The 16256-nt window shown below is 51.2% G+C and overlaps 2 protein-coding genes, 1 non-coding gene and 1 pseudogene across 3 annotated transcripts; all 4 read right to left on the bottom strand.

The window, feature by feature from the left end:
- Positions 1 to 2088: 2088 nt before the first annotated feature.
- Positions 2089 to 3585, bottom strand: LOC146009708 (uncharacterized). Its single transcript, XM_083150165.1, has 2 exons — positions 2598 to 3585; positions 2089 to 2387 (listed from the first exon to the last, which is right to left on the bottom strand). The coding sequence occupies exons 1-2, from the start codon at positions 3583 to 3585 to the stop codon at positions 2089 to 2091; spliced, it is 1287 nt and encodes a 428-aa protein (XP_083006291.1).
- Positions 3586 to 4071: 486 nt separating this feature from the next.
- On the bottom strand, positions 4072 to 10807 carry LOC146009706 (uncharacterized). Its single transcript, XM_083150164.1, has 3 exons — positions 9823 to 10807; positions 9340 to 9612; positions 4072 to 4172 (listed from the first exon to the last, which is right to left on the bottom strand). The coding sequence occupies exons 1-3, from the start codon at positions 10805 to 10807 to the stop codon at positions 4072 to 4074; spliced, it is 1359 nt and encodes a 452-aa protein (XP_083006290.1).
- Positions 10808 to 11397: 590 nt separating this feature from the next.
- LOC146012706 (U2 spliceosomal RNA) lies at positions 11398 to 11504 on the bottom strand (annotated as a pseudogene).
- Positions 11505 to 12890: 1386 nt separating this feature from the next.
- On the bottom strand, positions 12891 to 13085 carry LOC146012682 (U2 spliceosomal RNA). The gene has a single exon (XR_014445785.1). It is a non-coding gene; the product is annotated as a U2 spliceosomal RNA (small nuclear RNA).
- Between the last annotated feature and the right edge of the window lie 3171 nt (positions 13086 to 16256).

The following is a 16256-nucleotide window of genomic DNA, read 5'->3' as shown; positions in this document are numbered from 1 at the left end:
GGCCTCTGGGTGGTCTGGACCCGGTGCGGTGATCCCTCTGATCTCTTGATTTTGCCTGATGGATACAGCGAAGAGCTCTATAACACAAACAAAAAGAAGAGGTGAAAGAGGGCAGCCTTGTCTGACCCCAGACAGAACTGGGAAGGGGTCAGTCTTCCAGCCTTTCACCAACACCGAGCTGTAAATGTCAAGGTACATCAGGTTAACATACGAACAGAATAGCTCACCAAGACCAAATTTACGCAGTACCTTGCCCATCAGCTCATGGGAGACACGGTCAAAGGCCTTTTCCTGATCAAGACTGATCAGGGCTGTGCACACATTACGGTCTTTCACGTAATGGACCGTGTCTCTGAGGAGGGCAAGGCTGTCTGCGATTATGCGGCCAGGAATGGCGCAGGTTTGGTCTGGATGAACAATCTGCCCAATGACAGCCTTCAGCCGGTTGGCCAGTACCTTGGCGAGGATTTTGTAGTCCACGTTCAGAAGAGAGATGGGACGCCAATTTTTCAGGTCACATCTCTCCCCCTTACGCTTGTACAAGATCGTGATCATTCCTTCCCTCAGCGAAGGAGGCATTTTGCCCTCCACCACCATCTCCTCGTACAGCTCGAGCAGGTCCGGGCCAATGAGATCCCACAGCGCAACATAGAGCTCTGCTGGGAGACCATCACTGCCCGGAGTCCTGCCCTGCCTAAAGGATTTAGCGGCAGAGAGCACCTCCTCCAACGCCAGGGGAGCGTCCATGGCTGATTTACCTGCAGGATCAATAGAGTTAGTGATACCTGACAGGAACTTATCCGCCTCATCTGTGTCTGTAGTCTTAGGGGAGTAGAGGTCGCTGTAGTAGTCGCGAACGACCTTCATCACGCCCTCCTTCCCCTGTCTGGGGGTGCCATTCTCATCACGCAGCTCTGTCAGGGGCGTATGGCCAGAGTGGAGTTTCCTGAAAAAGAAAGAAGAACACGTCTCACCCTTCTCCAGATTCTCCACCTTGGAACGGAAGACGATGCGTCTGGACTCCTCCTCAAAGTGCCTTTTCAGGCTCTTTTTGGTCTCATCCAGGTCGTCCTTCACATCCCAGCCGCACCGCTGGAGGTCCACCAGGGACTGGAGCTCACGCTGCAGTTTTCTGAGGTTCCTCTTACGGTCGCATGCCTGGATACGCCCTTTAGCCTGAAAGAAACTGCGGATGTTAGATTTGGCATATTCCCACCAATCAGACATACAGTCAAAGTAACATTTGTCATTCTTCCATGTGATGTAGGCATCCTTAAGCTCAGCCAGTACTTCCTCCCTTTCCAGTAAGGCACAGTTCAACTTCCAGGAGCCTGGGCCAGATGGAAAACCATGGCCCAGAACCCCTTGGAAGAGAATGGCCCTGTGGTCAGAGAAGAAGCAGGGGACCATAGAATGCCTAACCTGCTGCACTGCCCGGGAGGTGAACACAAAGTCAATGCGGGAACGCACAGAGCCATCGGGGCGGCTCCACGTGAAATTCACGGAGCCGGCCCCCATGGAGCCCACAGCGTCCCGCAGTGATGCTTCGGCCACCATTTCCCTGAGCAGGTTGGACGTGATGTCCAGCTTCGCAGAGTTGCAGGTGCTTCGACCATCCCCTTCAATCGGGCAGTTGAAGTCCCCGGCCATCACTACAGCCCTGGTGGTGGCGAGCTGGGTCCGCAGGGTCTGGAATAATTCCAAACGCTCATTCTTAAAGGGTGAAGCATACACGCAGATTAGCCTGATAGGCTCACCTGCCCAGGACCCATCTACGACGAGTAATCTCCCGCAGACAAACTCCTGAATAGAATCTAGCGTGAAGAGGCTGCCCCTAATAAGAATGGCTACCCCTGCAGACTTACACTCACCTCCACCGGACCAGTAGGATGGACCATGGGACCACTGCCGGGCCAGGTGCCTGTAGGACCTGGAGAAAGGGAGAGAGCATTCCTGCAACATATACACATCACATTTCTGAGTGTCAAGAAAGGTAAAAATAGATTGACGTCTGTTCTTATCCTTAATGCTCCTTACATTAATGGTAAAAAGATTAAAAGCTACCATTTGTTAAGAGAAAAAAAAAGGTTACTGTGGCGATACGTATACTTTACCACTCCCATCGGGAGGTGCTTCCTCTGGGTCGGCCACCGGATCTCCCTGCTGGGGTGTCTCGATGTTGTTGAGCAGTTGGTCGATGTTGTTGAGGCTGTCAAGCTCAGGCACCCCACTCTCCTCGAAGACCTCTGCATATGCCTCCATCTCCTCCTCGAGGGTGAGGGAGTCCTGGTCTGGCTCGACCGATTCGACTGCCGCTTTCTTGGAAGATTCTGGGTCAGCAGCTGGGCTGTCTAACTCCTTCCTCTTCCTTCTTGGCTGTACATTTCCTGCAGGGGCAAGTGGTGGAAACTCTTCCTCGGAGAGGAGAGGGACAGGGAGGGGGCGAGAGGGGGTGGTGGGAGGAAGGGTGGGTTGGATCGCAGGTCGGGAGGGTGAGGGAGGAGGGGTGGTGCGAGCAGCCGGGGTGGGGGTTGCTGTCACAGTGGGAGGGAGGGGAGGAGGGTTAGGGATGGTGGGGGGAGGGGAAGGTTTCTTACCGCCTTGCTTCTGCTGGATCTGCTTCCTCTGTGCAGGCTTGGGTGGTACCTTGGCAGGGGCTACCACACCCGATACTGCTGCGGCGTAGGATCTCACTCTGTCGGGACAGTCCCGGTAGACGTGCTCCACTTTGCCGCACAGGTGGCAGGTCATCTTCGTGGGGCAATCCTTTGTCTCATGACCAGCCATGTGACAATGTTTGCAGGCCAGGACCTTGCAGTCCTTCGCCATGTGATCCTTCCCGCTGCACTTCCTGCAGTTGCGCGGCTGGTCAGAGTAATGGAGAAGTCCTGCTGTTCCCCCCAGGGAGAAGCACTGTGGAAGGTGCTTTACTCCTTCTGGGCACGAGGTGTCCTTGTGCAGCCGGACAATCACTGCCCACTTCGTGGACCAGAATCCATCATCGGTCATGATCCTTGTGGGGTTCCTCACGACCGTGCAGAATCGGCCCAGAAATGTGGCAATGTCTCCGGCTGGCGTGTGAGGGCTGCGCATTGAAACCGTCACCCGCCTCTCCTCCCTTTGGATAGGGCAGTTGCCCACAAAGCGAGAGAGAGGGGATTCGGGTCTCGCCGCTTTCACTGCCTCCCAGTACCTCTTACAGATGGCAATGGAGGTGAAGGTGACGTAGAAGATCCCCTTCAGGTAATTCTGAATGCTGAGTGTTTCAGCCTTCGTGAATCCCTGGTCGAGAACCATCTTCTTGCCGAAGGTGTCGATCGACATGTCCGGCACCTGTCCATCCGACTCCTTAAACTTCAACACCACGGTCTGCCTCATCCAGGGCTCCAGGGCTGGGAGGCCTTTGGAATGGTCCTGGTCGGGCACCGTTGGTGGTGTCGTAGAAGGGGCAGTGGAGCAGGGGCCAGCCGAGACGGTCGGACCTTCGGCCGGTGACTTACCCTTCTTCCCGGGCTTCTTCCTCCCAGCGAGGAGGGCCGGAGTGGAGGCTGAGGCCGGCACCAGGGCTGGAGCAGCTGTGGCCATCCTTCCGGTTTCTCGGGGCAGCTGAAGTCGGGGCAAAGGGTCTCCTCCGGCGTCGAAAGGAGGAGATGAAGGGGTCGCTTCAGAGGGCAGAGCAACACAAGTCTAACCCTCCAAGGAGGCTAGAGAGCGATGCACGGCTTCAGAGGGCAGAGCAAAGCAAGTCTAACCCTCCACGGAGGCTGGGGAGCGTTGCAGAGCTTCGGAGGGCAGAGCGGAAAGTCTGACCCTCGGCGGCGGCTCCGGAGCGGTGGAGGCTTCAGAGGGCAGAGCAGAAAAGTCTGACCCTCCTAGGCAGCTCGGGAGTGCTGCAAGGCTTCGAGAGGGCAGAGCAAACAAGTCTGCCTCTCCCAGGTGGCTAGGGTGCGTTGATCTCCTCTTCAGGCGAGATCCTCTTCTCCTCGCAGTCGGGGGCGGAGCTTCTTCCTCGGCGTCGAGAGGAGGAGGGGTCGGCAGTCGCTTCGGAGGGCAGCAGAGCAAGTCTGAGCCTCAGTCTTCTCCGGCTTCTCCCTCTTCTGGCGATGTTTTCTCCTCCTCGCAGTCTCGACGTCTTCGCTCAATTCGCTCTTCTCGGCCTGGCAGCGGTAGCCCTGAGAAGGACCGTTGTCGGTCCAAGAAACAAGGAGCAGAGCTGCCTCTCAGAATAAACTGATAAGAACAGATGAGTTTGAAAAAACTCAGGAGCCCGAGGTGTGCTCCCCACCACCAGTGCTGTGCCTAAACACGTGCAAAGGAGGCCGTGCGATCGAAATGGGTCCGTCTCCGAAGAGACTGGGCCCCGTTTTTCCCCTAACCCCTCTCAACCATAAGGCTGAAGAGGGGAAAATAGGGAACGGTGGGTCCTCTTCGCCGAAGCTTAGAGAGACCCTCATTCCTCAACCCCCGAAAGGGTTAGGACAGTGGGTCCTCCGCAGCCCGTGCTTTGGAGAGACCCGCAGTGGACTTCCCTCTGCCTTGCGGCTCGGGGTCGTCCTCGGGGGGACCGAAGCTCTCCCCAAAAGGCGAGAGCTTCGGCACATTGGGGAAATGGAAGGCCCAGAAGGGTCGACCACACTACCCAAAAAAAGTGACAAACTACAAAAAAATACAAGGAACGTGAAAAGTGACAAACGTGAGAGGGGGAAGAGAAATAAATAATATAGGACCCTAGCCAGAAGGCCAGGGTGGGGGTGTGAAAAAATTGTCCTACCTCATCCAAAAGGACGAGGTAAGGACGTGAAGCGCATACCTAGAGGGAAAGTGCGCAGTGCTAGTGCCATACTAGTGCATGGTGATTTTGGGATCACCCGTGCATGTTCGGCACCCCCGAGTTTCCCCGGGGGCACAGTGCAGCCTCGGACTCCAAGCAGCCAGCCAGTCAGCGTCCGACCAAGTGTTTCTCCGCCCTACCAGCAGGCCCTTTCCGACCCCCCGGCATGGGAATGGATACTCCACCGGGCTTTTCGATGAGTCTCCCCCGCAGCGGCCGAATAGACCAACCGAAGGAGAAGAAAACACCTACTCAGTCCCGACGTTTCACCTCTCCCAGGGATTGAGTACTGGGCTGGGCTTTTCGCTGTCTCACTGGCCGAGGTCCAATGTACCCCCCGGACAGTGAGCAATCTACTCAGTCCCAGCTTTTCCCGTCTTCCTGGGATTGGATACTAGACCGGGCTTTTCGAGTGACTCTCCCTCGGAGGCTATGGACCCCCGAACAAGAGCCCCATCTACTAGGCCCGATGCTTCTCCCCTCCCTACCAGTAGGAAGGTATGCTCCCCCCCTACGGCAGGATGAAGATACTCAGCCAGACCTTACACCCGCCCAGAACATGAGGTACACTACGCCTCAGCTCAGTAGCAAGGTGATTAGGTCCAGCTTTTCTCTATTCTCTGCCAGGGGGCGGTCCAGACCCAACTGATAAGAACAGATTTTTTGATTGAAAAAGCAGGTCTTTATTGTACATAAAGAATGCAAAAAACAGACGATAACAAATATCACACATATACCGTGTCGCAGCACAGCCAAAACACAGTACACATGCAGACAGTATAGTACATATTATAAAATACAGTACAAGATAAACTCACACTATAGGCCATACTATGCACTATGCATTCTAACGGTAACATTTATACAACAGTATACAAGACTATGGGTGTGGAGGGTAGGGGGTGAGGGAGGAGGAATCACATGCCCGAAGCTTTATTGACCAGACAGACACATATAAGGGGAGGGCAATAAATAGAAATACATCAACAAAACAACAGACATTGTGAAGTGAGGGGGAAGGGGCCACGGTCCCAAAGTCTTATAAAACAGTCCAAACAAGGGGAAAGGACCAGAAGAAAAGGGGTTTAGTCCTCTTCCTCCTCAGGGCTATCCCGAATGGAATAGTCTCTGAGCAGGCTGTGAACCAGCCTGCGGCAGTCCTGAACGGACATTCTCTCCCTCCGCAGTATGAGACGATTTCTGGCAAACCACAAAGCGTCCTTAACACAGTTTATAAGGCGCCAGGCTTCCTGGGTCGCCCCATACGTGTGGGTGCCTGGGAATAGTCCATACAATACCGAAAGGTATGAAAGACAGTTCCTGGGCACGGAGTCCTTGAATTCAGTCTCTAGGGCATCCAGCAACAACTGTGCGTAGGTGCAGTCCCAGAAGATGTGCATGGAGGTTTCTTCATGCACAAGGCACCAGGGACAATGTCTATACCTACACAAGTTTCGGGAGTGCATGAATGACCGGTGAGGCAAGCCCCCCTGAATGGCCATCCATGACATGTCTTTGTGTCTATTTGTGAGCCTTTTGGAGGCCACATACTCCCAGACAAACTTGGCAGTTGCTGAAGGGAGCCCTGAAATCGGTTCCATGACGTCTTTGGCTCTGATGAGCTTGTGGACAGTTTTAGGTTTCCACAAGTCGGGTTTCAATCCCTCCAGTTGGTGCTCCCTCACAAACTTGGACACATCCAGGTAGAACCATGGAGTAGTCCAGTTGTAAGGGATGGAGCTGTCCCACTTGTCCCATTTAAGGGTCCTCCACATTGGTAGGAGGAAGAAGCGGGACATGGAGTTCCCCGCAGAGCCGGCACAATTGTCTATCAAAGTTCTGCGGATACAGTTACATGCAAAGAAGGCTCTCAGCATAGTTGGAATGTCTGGAATGCCTTTGCCACCTTTGAGGGGATCTTTGTACATAACAATCCGCTTGACTCTGTCCATTTTGGAGCCCCAGATGAAGTAGAAAACGGCCCGTGTGATGGCCTTGCAGATCGCCGCCAGAGGTGGCCAGGCCTGGGCGGTGTACTGAAGAACAGGAAGAATCTCATTCCGCAGCACAATGGTTTTCCCTTCGATGGTAAGGTCTCTGAGACTCCACAATCCAAGTTTCTGGCGCATAGTAGCAAGTCTTTCATCCCAGCACTTCAGGGCCGCTCCATCTCCTCCGAACCAGACACCAAGGATCTTGATGAGGTCTGGCTTTACCGTGAATGGAAATGGAGTGGAGGACGACAGGTGCCACTTTCCGAAGAGCATAGCCTCTGACTTCCCAAGGTTGACCCTTGCTCCTGAAGCACGGCCGAAGTCTTCGCAGGTCTGGACGAGGGCTGTCACCGATCTCTGGTCTGCGCAGAACACAGTGACGTCATCCATGTACAGCGAACACTTGGCCTCTGGGTGGTCTGGACCCGGTGCGGTGATCCCTCTGATCTCTTGATTTTGCCTGATGGATACAGCGAAGAGCTCTATAACACAAACAAAAAGAAGAGGTGAAAGAGGGCAGCCTTGTCTGACCCCAGACATAACAGGGAAGGGGTCAGTCTTCCAGCCGTTCACCAACACCGAGCTGTGGATATCAAGGTACATCAGGTTAACATAAGAACAGAATAGCTCACCAAGACCAAATTTACGCAGTACCTTGCCCATCAGCTCATGGGAGACACGGTCAAAGGCCTTTTCCTGATCAAGACTGATCAGGGCTGTGCACACATTACGGTCTTTCACGTAATGGACAGTGTCTCTGAGGAGGGCAAGGCTGTCTGCGATTCTGCGGCCTGGAATGGCGCAGGTTTGGTCTGGGTGAACAATCTGCCCAATGACAGCCTTCAGCCGGTTGGCCAGTACCTTGGCGAGGATTTTGTAGTCCACGTTCAGAAGAGAGATGGGGCGCCAATTTTTCAGGTCACATCTCTCCCCCTTACGCTTATACAAGATCGTGATCATTCCTTCCCTCAGCGAAGGAGGCATTTTGCCCTCCACCACCATCTCCTCGTACAGCTCGAGCAGGTCCGGGCCAATGAGATCCCACAGCGCAACATAGAGCTCTGCTGGGAGACCATCACTGCCCGGAGTCCTGCCCTGCCTAAAGGATTTAGCGGCAGAGAGCACCTCCTCCAACGCCAGGGGAGCGTCCATGGCTGATTTACCTGCAGGATCAATAGTGTTAGTGATACCTGACAGGAACTTATCCGCCTCCTCGGTGTCTGTAGTCTTGGGGGAGTAGAGGTCGCTGTAGTAGTCGCGAACGACCTTCATCACGCCCTCCTTCCCCTGTCTGGGGATGCCATTCTCATCACGCAGTTCTGTCAGGGGCGTATGGCCAGAGTGGAGTTTCCTGAAAAAGAAAGAAGTGCACTTCTCACCCTTCTCCAGATTCTCCACCTTGGAACGGAAGACGATGCGTCTGGACTCCTCCTCAAAGTGCCTTTTCAGGCTCTTTTTGGTCTCATCCAGGTCGTCCTTCACATCCCAGCCGCACCGCTGGAGGTCCACCAGGGACTGGAGCTCACGCTGCAGTTTTCTGAGGTTCCTCTTACGGTCGCTTGCCTGGATACGCCCTTTAGCCTGAAAGAAACTGCGGATGTTAGATTTGGCATATTCCCACCAATCAGACATACAGTCAAAATAACATTTGTCATTCTTCCATGTGATGTAGGCATCCTTAAGCTCAGCCAGTACTTCCTCCCCTTCCAGTAGGGCACAGTTCAACTTCCAGGAGCCTGGGCCAGATGGAAAACCATGGCCCAGAATTCCTTGAAAGAGAATGGCCCTGTGGTCAGAGAAGAAGCAGGGAACCATAGAATGCCTAACCTGCTGCACTGCCCGGGAGGTGAACACAAAGTCAATGCGGGAACGCACAGAGCCATCAGGGCGGCTCCATGTAAAATTCACGGAGCCGGCCCCCATGGAGCCCACAGCGTCCCGCAGTGATGCTTCAGCCACCATTTCCCGGAGCAGATTGGACGTGACGTCCAGCTTCGCAGAGTTGCAGGTGCTTCGTCCATCCCCTTCGATCGGGCAGTTGAAGTCTCCAGCCATCACTACAGCCCTGGTGGTGGCGAGCTGGGTCCGCAGGGTCTGGAATAATTCCAAACGCTCATTCTTGATAGGTGAAGCGTACACGCAGATAAGCCTGATAGGCTCGCCTGCCCAGGAGCCGTCTACGACGATTAACCTGCCGCAGACAAGCTCCTGAACAGAATCTAGCGTGAAGAGGCTCCCCCTGATCAGAATGGCTACCCCTGCAGACTTACACTCACCTCCACCGGACCAGTAAGATGGACCATGGGACCACTGCCGGGCCAGGTGCCTATAGGACCTGGAGAAAGGGAGAGAGCATTCCTGCAACATATACACATCACATTTCTGAATGTCAAGAAAGGAAAAAATAGATTGACGTCTGTTCTTATCCTTAATGCTCCTTACATTAATGGTAAAAAGATTAAAAGCTACCATTTGTTAAGAGAAAAAGGCAGGGTCATTGTACGTTTACATTACCACTCCCATCGGGAGGCGTTTTATCAGGATCTGCAGCCGGATCTCCCTGTTGGGGTGTCTGGATGCAGTCAAGTATTTCGTCGATCTCACACAGGCTGTTGAGCTCAGGTACTCCGCTCTCCTCCAAGACCTCTACATAGGCCTCCATCTCCTCCTCGAGGGTGAGGGAGCCCTGTACTGGCTCGACCGATTCCACTGCTGCTTTCTTGGAAGATTCTGGGTCGGCAGCTGGGCTGTCCAACTCCTTCCTCTTCCTTCTTGGCTGTACATTTCCTGCAGGGGCAAGGGGTGGAAACTCTTCCTCGGAGAGGAGAGGGACAGGGGGAGGGGTAGAGGGGGTGGTGGGAGGAAGGGTGGGTTGAATCACAGGTCGGGAGGGTGAGGGAGGGGGGGTGGTGCGAACAGCCGGGGTGGGGTTTGCTGTCGCAGAGGGAGGGAGGGGAGGAGGTTTAGGAATGGTGGGGGGAGGGGAAGGTTTCTTACCGCCTTGTTTCTGCTGGATCTGCTTCTGTGCAGGCTTGGGTGGTACCTTGACAGGGGCGACCACACCCGATACTGCTGCGGCGTAGGATCTCACTCTGTCGGGACAGTCCCGGTAGACGTGTTCCGTGTTGCCGCACAGGTGGCAGGTCATCCTCGTGGGGCAATCCTTTGTCTCATGGCCCGCCATGTGACAATGTTTGCAGGCCTGGACCTTGCAGTCCTTCGCCATGTGATCCTTCCCGCTGCACTTCCTGCAGTTGCGCGGCTGGTCAGAGTAATGGAGAAGTCCTGCTGTTCCCCCCAGGGAGAAGCACTGTGGAAGGTGCTTTACTCCTTCTGGGCACGAGGTGTCCTTGTGCAGCCGGACGATCACTGCCCACTTCGTGGACCAGAATCCATCATCGGTCATGATCCTTGTGGGGTTCCTCACGACCGTGCAGAATCGGCCCAGAAATGTGGCAATGTCTCCGGCTGGCGTGTGAGGGCTGCGCATTGAAACCGTCACCCGCCTCTCCTCCCTTTGGATAGGGCAGTTGCCCACAAAGCGAGAGAGAGGGGATTCGGGTCTCGCCGCTTTCACTGCCTCCCAGTACCTCTTACAGATGGCAATGGAGGTGAAGGTGACGTAGAAGATCCCCTTCAGGTAATTCTGAATGCTGAGTGTTTCAGCCTTCGTGAATCCCTGGTCGAGAACCATCTTCTTGCCGAAGGTGTCGATCGACATGTCCGGCACCTGTCCATCCGACTCCTTAAACTTCAACACCACGGTCTGCCTCATCCAGGGCTCCAGGGCTGGGAGGCCTTTGGAATGGTCCTGGTCGGGCACCGTTGGTGGTGTCGTAGAAGGGGCAGTGGAGCAGGGGCCAGCCGAGACGGTCGGACCTTCGGCCGGTGACTTACCCTTCTTCCCGGGCTTCTTCCTCCCAGCGAGGAGGGCCGGAGTGGAGGCTGAGGCCGGCACCAGGGCTGGAGCAGCTGTGGCCATCCTTCCGGTTTCTCGGGGCAGCTGAAGTCGGGGCAAAGGGTCTCCTCCGGCGTCGAAAGGAGGAGATGAAGGGGTCGCTTCAGAGGGCAGAGCAACACAAGTCTAACCCTCCAAGGAGGCTAGAGAGCGATGCACGGCTTCAGAGGGCGGAGCAAAGCAAGTCTAACCCTCCACGGAGGCTGGGGAGCGTTGCAGAGCTTCGGAGGGCAGAGCGGAAAGTCTGACCCTCGGCGGCGGCTCCGGAGCGGTGGAGGCTTCAGAGGGCAGAGCAGAAAAGTCTGACCCTCCTAGGCAGCTCGGGAGTGCTGCAAGGCTTCGAGAGGGCAGAGCAAACAAGTCTGCCTCTCCCAGGTGGCTAGGGTGCGTTGATCTCCTCTTCAGGCGAGATCCTCTTCTCCTCGCAGTCGGGGGCGGAGCTTCTTCCTCGGCGTCGAGAGGAGGAGGGGTCGGCAGTCGCTTCGGAGGGCAGCAGAGCAAGTCTGAGCCTCAGTCTTCTCCGGCTTCTCCCTCTTCTGGCGATGTTTTCTCCTCCTCGCAGGCTCGACGTCTTCGCTCAATTCGCTCTTCTCGGCCTGGCAGCGGTAGCCCTGAGAAGGACCGTTGTCGGTCCAAGAAACAAGGAGCAGAGCTGCCTCTCAGAATAAACTGATAAGAACAGATACTACACTTGATCTTAGCCAAAAGGCCGAGAAGCGATAACCCGAATGGGGTCCCAGCAAAGCGCGGGAACCGGAATTCGGACACCAACACTGGTGGAGAAGAGATCAGCACCACGGACACATCTAACACACACACATCACTTCTTTGTCGTTGCAGTCTGAAAGATACCTGGCTGTACGGCAGGTGTGAATAGGACTTGAAGTGCTGGACAGGGACCGGAGGACGAGTAGCCAACAAACTGATTTTGTGATTAGGTCGTCGGCGGGCGGGCAGGGTGCCTCAGCTGGGTAGGAGGCCAAATTTGCATGTGCTCCGCCCCGTCTGTTGACGTCGCGTCAACAGACACACACCCACTAGGCAGACGACCAACAGGCAAGCAGCAGCAGCCAGCTGTCTCCTCGCTCTTTGCTGCTGCATGCCTGTGTCCCTGACGAACTGCTGCTGAGTAAATCAATCAGCTAGCTGCTGCAGAGGAGAAGGAGGAATCTTGCAACATCAGTTGCAATGACGGCTTTCCTGTTTTGAGCCCATTCAGCAGCAGTAGTAGACAGTCAGATGGACAGGCATTCATGAGGCAGGACCCTTTGTGTGACATCACAATCTGCCCTCTATGACATCACAAGCTGCTCACTCGGAATCCGGCGGAACCTGACAGCCAGACAGTCACTTGGAACAGACAGGCAGACAGGACAGTCATGTGTAGGTGAGCTGGGTGGGCCAATGTTTTCTTTTATTGGCAGTTACCACCCAAATGATGGTCCGAAGAAGGTAAGTGATACTTTTTCTAAATCCCCCTCTCAATGATCATCAATTGTTGGGCTCGGAACAAAATGGAAGAGGAAAAAAAATTCCCAAAACAAAAGAGAGAAAAGAGGAAAAAAAAAATCCCAAAACAAAAGAGAGAGAAAAGAGAGCGCAAAAGGAAAAGAAAAAAAATATAAGAGATCAAGAAAAAAAAAAAAAAGGAAAAAAAACAAACAAAAAACAAGCCATTTCAAATGGAGAGGGAGGGGGGGTCCAAAAATGCCATTGCTGTGATCCAGTTGATGTTTCCGTGGTAAGATCGTAGGTAAGTCACATAGTCTTTGCATATTTATTGGGAGGTCGCAGCGATTGATAAGTCCTTTAATTTAGGCCGGCTTCCGGTCTTTTGGCTAGGCCGCATATGCTGATATCAAGTGTAGTGTCACGTAAAAATATTTAACTGCCTCGATTCCAGAAAGTACAATTCAAGGAGTCAAGAAATAGTCACAAAATGATACACTGGAGGCAGGATTTCAAAGTATTTATGCACAAGGGTTAAACCTTGAAGCAGCAAATGCATGCATTTCTAAATACAAAGTTAGTACAAAGGTGCACAAACAATTGATACTCCAAATCAAGTGCCAGGAATGGAAATAGTCTATTTTTGGATAACAGATTAGGAAGGTGCACCGGTCCTGGAAGTACTGCAATACCAGGTCAATGCGTGGAGTGGACAGAGCAAGCTCTTCTTCCATCTCCCTGTTCTAAAAATCCATTTATTATATGTCCCCCAGATAGGGGGCGTATCAGATATTAAACTGATAAGAACAGATTTTTTTTTTTTTTTTTTAAACCATTCAGGTTAGAAGGATCTGTCACTCCGTAGAGCAGCGATCACCTTAGCTTCACTCTGACAGACCATTCCTCTCATCATTTCTGGTTTCCAACCGTTGTATTTTTTGTTTTGTTTCAAAGAATATCAAATTTTTACACAAACACCTATATCAAAAAATTACACACCAACAGCTATTATCTAAACCCATACACCCACACCCTCTATCTAAAACTAACAAGATGCTTCCACTTTTTATGTTTCCATACACCCTCTGCATCACATTCATTCCCATCTCTCTTATCCCACACATAACACATATACAATTTCCCCAAAACCATTCTCATACATTCATACTTCTCAATCACTTCTTTTTTGAAAACATACAAATTTCTTACATCCCACAAGCACTCTAAAACACATACCATCACCAACCACATTATTCTCTCTCTCACCTTCCCACATGCACCCATTCCAAACATCGCCGTCTTCCAAGTTATCCTCTGGATACCACCCAGCTCCTTACACAAACCATCCATTCCTCTCCACACATCTCTAGCATACTTACATCCCCATACCACATGCATAATACTTTTGCTTCCCCTACATTCACTCCTCGGACAATCCTCCTTTCTCACAAGGTCGCACCTTTTCTGCACCATTCGCACCGGCAATATCCCATGCAAACTCATCCATACTAAATCTCTCTGTCTATTATTCATTCCATCCATACTCACTTTTTTCCACGCTTCCTCGCATTCTTTCCCAGTCAGACCTTCTATCTTACACATACTATCCCTCTCTCTCACCACTTGCATTACTCTATTCTTATTCATCAACTCATTCTTACTCATCTTCCCTAAATCCCATTTTCTCACAAAAGCACCAATTCTCTCATACCACTGACATCTCTCAAATGCAATCGGTTCACTTATTCTCCTTTCATACCACTTCCATTTACACAACATTCCACCAGCCATATATCTCATCATGCATGCCGCCTTACTACTTTTACCTATCATACTCAACACCCTCACCAACCCATTCAAGTTTAAATACAATTCAATATTTGGAAAACTCAACCCTCCATTCTTTTTCTCTTTCATCACATGCACTCTCTTCAGTCTTTCCATCTTCCCACCCCACAAAAACATAAAAACCATTCTATTAATTCTCTTCAAACACATCACATTCGGCAGAAAAACATTCGCTACATACAACAACATTGGCAACACAATCGCTTTCACAATCAAAACTTTCCCAGTCATCGTCAATTTTCTCATTCTCCAAAAACTCACTCTAGCATTCACTTTCTTCTCCAAATCATTCCAACTTTCTTTCCCTCTCATATCCTCATCAAACACAACACCCAAAATTTTTATCCCTCCCTCCACATACTGACTTCCCACATCATCCACACCTTTCCCTCCAAACACTTTGATTTTTGACTTTTCCCAATTTAATTTAAAGGCAGACGCTCCGCAAAAAAAAACAATCAGTAATTTTGCCCTGTTCAGAGCCGCCTTATTTTCCCCCACAACCACAACATCATCCATATAACCTACCACTTTCATACATCTTCCACCACTCCCCGGAATCATCATACCTCTCATCACTTTATCCTTTCTAATCAAGCACAACAACGGTTCTAACACACATACAAACAGAATCGGTGACAGCGGGCACCCCTGTCGAACCCCTGAGCTGACCCTAAAACTCTCACTCAAAAACCCATTTATCAACACTTCACTCGACACACCCTCATACAAACTTCTCAGATTCCTCACAAAAACACTCGTAAATCCCATTCTTATCAACACTCTCCACATAAAATCATGGGCCACCCTATCAAAGGCTTTTTCAAAGTCTAAGGCCATCACATACATTCTCCTCTTTCTGCTCATACAGTCCCCAATCATATCTCTCACAAGCATCAGATTATCATGTATTCTTCTCTCAGGCACTGCACAAACTTGGTCTTCATCCACAACTTGATCAATCACACCTCTCATTCGATTCGCCAACACCTTTGCATACATTTTATAATCCACATTCAATAAGGTTATTGGTCTCCAATTTTTCACACACTTCCTTTCACCCTTCTTATAAATCAAAACCACCACACCCTCTTTCATCGACTCACTCACCTTCCCATTCTCAAACATATACTTCATCAATTCGACCACATCCACACCAATCACATCCCACACTCTTGCGTAAAACTCTACCGGTAAACCATCCTTTCCTGGCGTTTTATTTTTAGCCATACCTTTCATTGCATCCTTAATCTCATCCTCACTCACATTTTTACTCAACATTCCCCAATCACTATCACACACCTGTTTCTCAATCACACTCAAAACTTCGCTTTGCATATCCTCATCACATACCTTCCTTTCATACAAACTCTCATAAAAATCTTTCACCTCTCTTCTCATCTCGCACCCAAACACTTCTACACCATTTTCCCTCACAAGCACATCCATATCTTTCCTTTTACCCCGCACTTTCTTAAAGAAAAAACTACTACATTGTTCATCTTTCTCCATGCATTCAACTTTTGCACCATACACAATTCGCCGGCCCCTTTCTTCCATTCCCATCCTCACTTCCTTTCTAGCTTCAATTATTTCATCCGCCACATCCGCACCATCCTTTCTCATTCTATACAAATAATCCAACCTTTCATTCATCCTTTCATATCTCACTCTCCTCTCTCTAGCCAATTTATAACCCATTTTCTTAAAAAACTTCTTACATTCCCCTTTCACCCAATCCCACCATTCCAAGATACTGACAAACTTCCCTTTTTCCCTCTTCCATTCCACATAACATTCCTGAAAACCATCTCTTACCTCTTTTTCATTTAACATTTGCGCATTCAATTTCCACACCCCCTTTCCATACTTTTTCCCATCCTTACACACTAGCACACCCTTTATACATTCGTGATCTGAAAAACACACATTCATTTGCTCAAAACTTTCACACGTGAAGTCCTTAGACGCAAACATATAATCTAGACGTGACTCAATCATACCTCTATCCGCTCTATATGTGATCTTTGGTCCATCCACACAACATTCTTTCGCCACATCCACCAGTGCAAAATCTGCAATCATTCTCCTCAACATACCACACGTGACATCATTCTTAACCACACCCATTCCTCTTTTCACCCCTCTATCTATCATACAATTCATATCACCCACA

The sequence above is a fragment of the Crinia signifera genome, chromosome 6 (assembly GCF_055691185.1).
Source record: "Crinia signifera chromosome 6, ASM5569118v1, whole genome shotgun sequence".
NCBI classification, from domain to species: Eukaryota; Metazoa; Chordata; class Amphibia; order Anura; family Myobatrachidae; genus Crinia; species Crinia signifera.
The sequence above is the reverse complement of the archived record's forward strand: the minus strand, read 5'-3'. Positions and strand labels throughout refer to the sequence as shown.